Source organism: Ostrinia furnacalis, unplaced genomic scaffold (assembly GCF_004193835.3).
Source record: "Ostrinia furnacalis isolate ACB-3 unplaced genomic scaffold, ASM419383v2 OfSCF0990, whole genome shotgun sequence".
In the NCBI taxonomy this organism is placed as follows: Eukaryota; Metazoa; Arthropoda; class Insecta; order Lepidoptera; family Crambidae; genus Ostrinia; species Ostrinia furnacalis.
Genome location: NW_021131229.1, coordinates 121,344 through 125,833, shown reverse-complemented (window position 1 = coordinate 125,833; position 4,490 = coordinate 121,344). Strand labels below are relative to the sequence as shown.

Sequence of the window (4,490 nt, the reverse complement as noted above, 5' to 3'; positions counted from 1 at the left end):
GGCTCTGATACAGCCGTTATATTGTTTATATGTATTGTCTGATAAGGAGGCTAACATAATTTCGACTGATCTTGGAGATAAGAATCTTTTTAGTAGAGCTTGCCTGACAACTTCGCGGCAGCTAAGCGTAACGTCTTGTGAAGACTGTGATGCAGCCTGAAAGGAGATTGCAATAAATTAATATTGGGCTCAAAATACATAACATCAGAAATGACTAATTTTTGAAAAAGAGGGAACCATGGTTGTGTTGGCCAATATGGCACTACTACGATGCCTTCTGCCTTGTCATTTACAATTTTTTGTAATACCTTAACAATAAGTGAGAATGGTGGAAAAGCGTAGAATCTAATTCCATTCCATGATATGGTAAAAGCATCTGTAGTCCATGCATCAGGGTCAGTTTTCCATGTGACATAAATTGAACATTTTGCGTTACATCGACTAGCAAATAAATCTACCTCGGGCAATTCAAATTTTTTAATTATATCTTTATAAGCATATTCGTTTAACTCCCACTCAGTGTCCTGAAACTTTTTCCGTGAAAGTGAATCCGCATCATTATTTTCTTTAGTGTTTATGTAGGAAGCGAAAACAATTATTCGACGCTCTTCACACCATTCCCAAAGTTGCCTTGAGAGTTTATTTAAGTGATTATATTGAACACTACCCATACGATTAATACAGGATATAGCAGTTACATTATCTATACGAAGTAAAATATTACAGTCAAACATCTCTTTAGCGAAACATTTAAGTGCTAGAAAAGCAGATTTCAGTTCCAATTCGTTAATATGTAAAGATTTTTCATCATCCTTCCAATAACCATAGCTCTTTTGTCCACAACAGTAAGCGCCCCAACCAGTAGTAGAGGCGTCAGAGAAAATTTCAAGTTTATATTGATTGACCTTAAGTGAAAAATATCCAAAGTCTATATGATCTAACCACCAATTTATATCCTTTTGTAATGAACATGGAATATGTATAAATTGCTCATAACTTGGGTTTTTAAGTAAACATAAAAACTTATGGCGTTCAAATAGTTTGGTGTATAACCAGGAATATTGTATAGCCGGGCAAGATGATATTAATAAACCTATTATCCTCGCGAACTCACGTAATTTACATTTACGGGTATTTTTGAATGTTAAAAGTGTGTCTTTTATTTTAATTTTCTTAGCTTCAGGTAAAGTTAAAGTCATTTCTTCAGAATTAAAAATGAATCCCAAAAATTTTGTGACTTTTTTAGGAACCAAACAACTTTTTTCAGTGTTTAGCATAAACCCTAAGCTCTCTAAAAGGGCTTTGGTTTGTCTAACATTATTTTTACATTCAAAATAATCCTGTCCGATACAAAGCATATCATCTAGATACATAACAGAAAGCATCCCACGTGACCTCAAAAATTCTAAGACTGGTTTCATCAACTTTGTGAAAACATAAGGTGCCGTGCTTAAACCGAAAGGTAAGCAATTAAACTCGTACATAATGTCGTTATATTTAAAACGAAGATATTTTTTATGAGACTCATGAATCTGAATAAAAAAGTACGCGTCTTTTAGATCTATTGATGCCATGAAACAATTTTCAGTAATAAGTTTTGATGCGGTACGATAGTCCTCCATCTTAAAGTGCTGTGTTTTTATGAATTTATTTAAGCACTTTAAATTAAGAATGAATCGTTTACTACCCTTCGGTTTTGGCACTAGGAAGACACTAGACAAAAATTGTCCTTTAACAGGATTGCATATAGATATGGCATTAATTTTTAATAAATGGTTAATAGATTCGTTAAAATCTTTATTTTCACTATCCGAGCGAGGATAAACACTAGGGTTATTAGTACAGATTGGCATTGAGGAAAATGGTATCTTATATCCATTTATCCACGATAAAATAGTGGGGTCATTCGTGATATGTGACCACTCATGTAAAAAGTATTTGAGTCTGCCAGCGTACAGTACCTCGTGATCTAGGTGCGATGAGTCCTCCTCGACGACGGCGGCGGCGGCTGATGAGGCGGCGAGCGGTGCGGAGGCCGGTACGAGTCGCTGGGGCCCGGGCGCGTCGTGCGGTAGGCCGGTCGACCTCTCGCAGCAGCGGCGGTTGTCTTGTTGTCGGCCTTCCGTTGCTGCGGTTTGTAGTTTAAATTATTAGTCTTACTTGTACTTGGTTTGTTAGCTGGATTTTTATATGTAGGTTTTGGTACGGTTTTCAATGCCTCTCCAGATTTTTGGATGGATTTTGCAGTTTTAATTTTTTCCGTAATATTGTCACCAAAAAGTTGATCGTTTCTAACGGTGTTAACCAATGAATCCTTCAGTTCAGTATTAATCGAAGTAATAACGAAATGCCTACGAGTCTTAGTCTCGTGGAAATGTATGTCACATAAAATGCGGCACGCATCACTTATTGGCTTTAAAATCTTTTGTTTGGATGTTTCATTCGAAAGAATTGAGTCTACAGCTGTGCCTAAAGCAGAAATAGCTACTGCAAGCTGTTTTTGTTGGTACATTAGTGCCGAATCTCGTTTCACCATAACATCTCGAATAGCGGCCTTAACCTCAGGATTTAACGTAGGTGCCACTAATAAATCGCAATTATTTGGTACCGAATATTGCTGCATAATTTGGTCCTTAACATCTTTTTGAAGACCCTTTGCTAGGATTTCTTGCCACCTGTTGGCGACGTCTTTGTGGATAGCCGGACCGAGAGTGGCTTCCGCCTTAGGAGCGTCACCCAACAGTTGCAAAATATCATCGTCTAAAACCGCTTCGGTAGGGCTTACAGACTCGGATGGCACGACTTCTTGCGTCTCTTTTGGCGAAGAGGGTCCAGGTATAGATTTGGAGGGTGATATTAGGCCCGGTGCGGCACGCTCCGGGGAGTCAAGTCGTGCCGGTGATACTGGGCACGGTGACTCAGGCCACAGTGATTCAGGATGGTTTTCATCCTGTAAGCTTATTACAGCACTGCCGACATCTTCCTCGACGATGGCGTCGACTGAAACAACCAAAGAGTTTGGTTTTTAGACGTGTCGCATACTTTCGAGAGAATAGCACATTTTTGGAGGGCCAAATTTATCAATACTCGTGGCAGTGTTAGCCCAAAAAAGGCAGCACGTATCACATTGATTTAGNGATTTAGGCCCAGTTTTTTGATTCATGGTTAAAATAACTAATTGTTAAATTTTGCTACTAATGGTTAAATATTAACAAAATTTAAACTAATAGTTAAAAAATGTACTAAAAGTGAAGCTAACCATTGTTCGAAAAACATTTTTTTGTGTTATTTAACCACTTGTCATTTGACATCTGTCAAATTTGACTATTGGTTATTTTAACTACGAATAAAAAAACTGGGCCTTAGCAGACGCGACAGTGGCAGCCCAAAGTTAGCAGCACGTATCGCTCTATGGCCAATAGGTTGATTCAATAAGCGTGACAGTGGGAGCCCAGAGTTGGCATCACGTATCACTATTGGATCACCAAAAATATAAAAAAATAATTTTTACTTACGGTTGGGTTCTTCGTCCGATATTTGGACATGTTCACGAGTCTTTTGTAGCTTCTTCTCCAATTTTTGTATTTTACGCCGTATTTCTTCTTCAGAATTATATTTCCTCTTATTTATGAGCATNCAAAAAAGGCAGCACGTATCACATTGATTTAGCAGACGCGACAGTGGCAGCCCAAAGTTAGCAGCACGTATCGCTCTATGGCCAATAGGTTGATTCAATAAGCGTGACAGTGGGAGCCCAGAGTTGGCATCACGTATCACTATTGGATCACCAAAAATATAAAATAATATTTTTTACTTACGGTTGGGTTCTTCGTCCGATATTTGGACATGTTCACGAGTCTTTTGTAGCTTCTTCTCCAATTTTTGTATTTTACGCCGTATTTCTTCTTCAGAATTATATTTCCTCTTATTTCCCATGTTGAAAGCGTAGAGCTCCGAATGTACGTGCGAAGGCTTGAGCACGAGAACGCAGAATGACTCGCAGCAAATGGCCGCCGGCTAAAGCGAGCTACGTAGTGGGGGTACTCGGAAATACGTCACTTAAGTGTTGCCATTTTTTAAACTCGATTCAATCAAATTGAATTTTATTAAATCGACTTAAAAAATAAAAATAACTTTAAAAAATGCGTGGAAGGCTAGTGCTTGGGGGCGCTACTACAATATGTAAACCAATAAATGTATAAATCGCAAAGAATGAAGCTGTGAAACATAATTATGATTTAATTTGTCAAAGACTCTTAATTTGTCCGGGAATCCCGGGTTTGAATTCGATTAGTTGGGATACAGAAAATGGTTATTATATTTGTGTGATTCTTGCCAGTATACCCGACTAAGCTGTCTCTTCGATTGAGCATAATATTGTTTGACAGACACCTGTGCTCATAAAGTGACTTCAGTTCTCATAGCTCATCAGAAGAGAAAAGCTATAAATAAAACTCTTTGGAAGAAATATTACTTACTAGCTTTCCGCC

At 38.0% G+C, this 4,490-nt stretch overlaps 1 protein-coding gene across 2 annotated transcripts; it reads right to left on the bottom strand.

The window, feature by feature from the left end:
- On the bottom strand, positions 1–4,226 carry LOC114350832 (uncharacterized). 2 transcript variants are annotated; one of them, XM_028301774.1, is made up of 4 exons: positions 3,930–4,226; positions 3,516–3,626; positions 1,962–3,000; positions 1–156 (listed from the first exon to the last, which is right to left on the bottom strand). In XM_028301774.1, exons 1-3 carry the CDS (start codon positions 3,934–3,936, stop codon positions 1,970–1,972), a joined length of 1,149 nt encoding a protein of 382 aa, XP_028157575.1. In that variant the 5' UTR covers positions 3,937–4,226; the 3' UTR covers positions 1–156; positions 1,962–1,969. The 2 variants fall into 2 exon arrangements, with proteins under 2 accessions (XP_028157575.1, XP_028157577.1); XM_028301776.1 differs by lacking the exon at positions 1–156 and having other exon boundaries at positions 1,954–2,128; positions 2,786–3,000.
- Positions 4,227–4,490: the final 264 nt, after the last annotated feature.

Excerpts from the sequence above, each read along its gene's own strand:
- LOC114350832 (XM_028301774.1), bottom strand. Across the intron at positions 3,001-3,515 it reads ATCGGACGAAGAACCCAACC|TCGACGCCATCGTCGAGGAA; the intron begins GTAAGTAAAAAT and ends TGGTTGTTTCAG.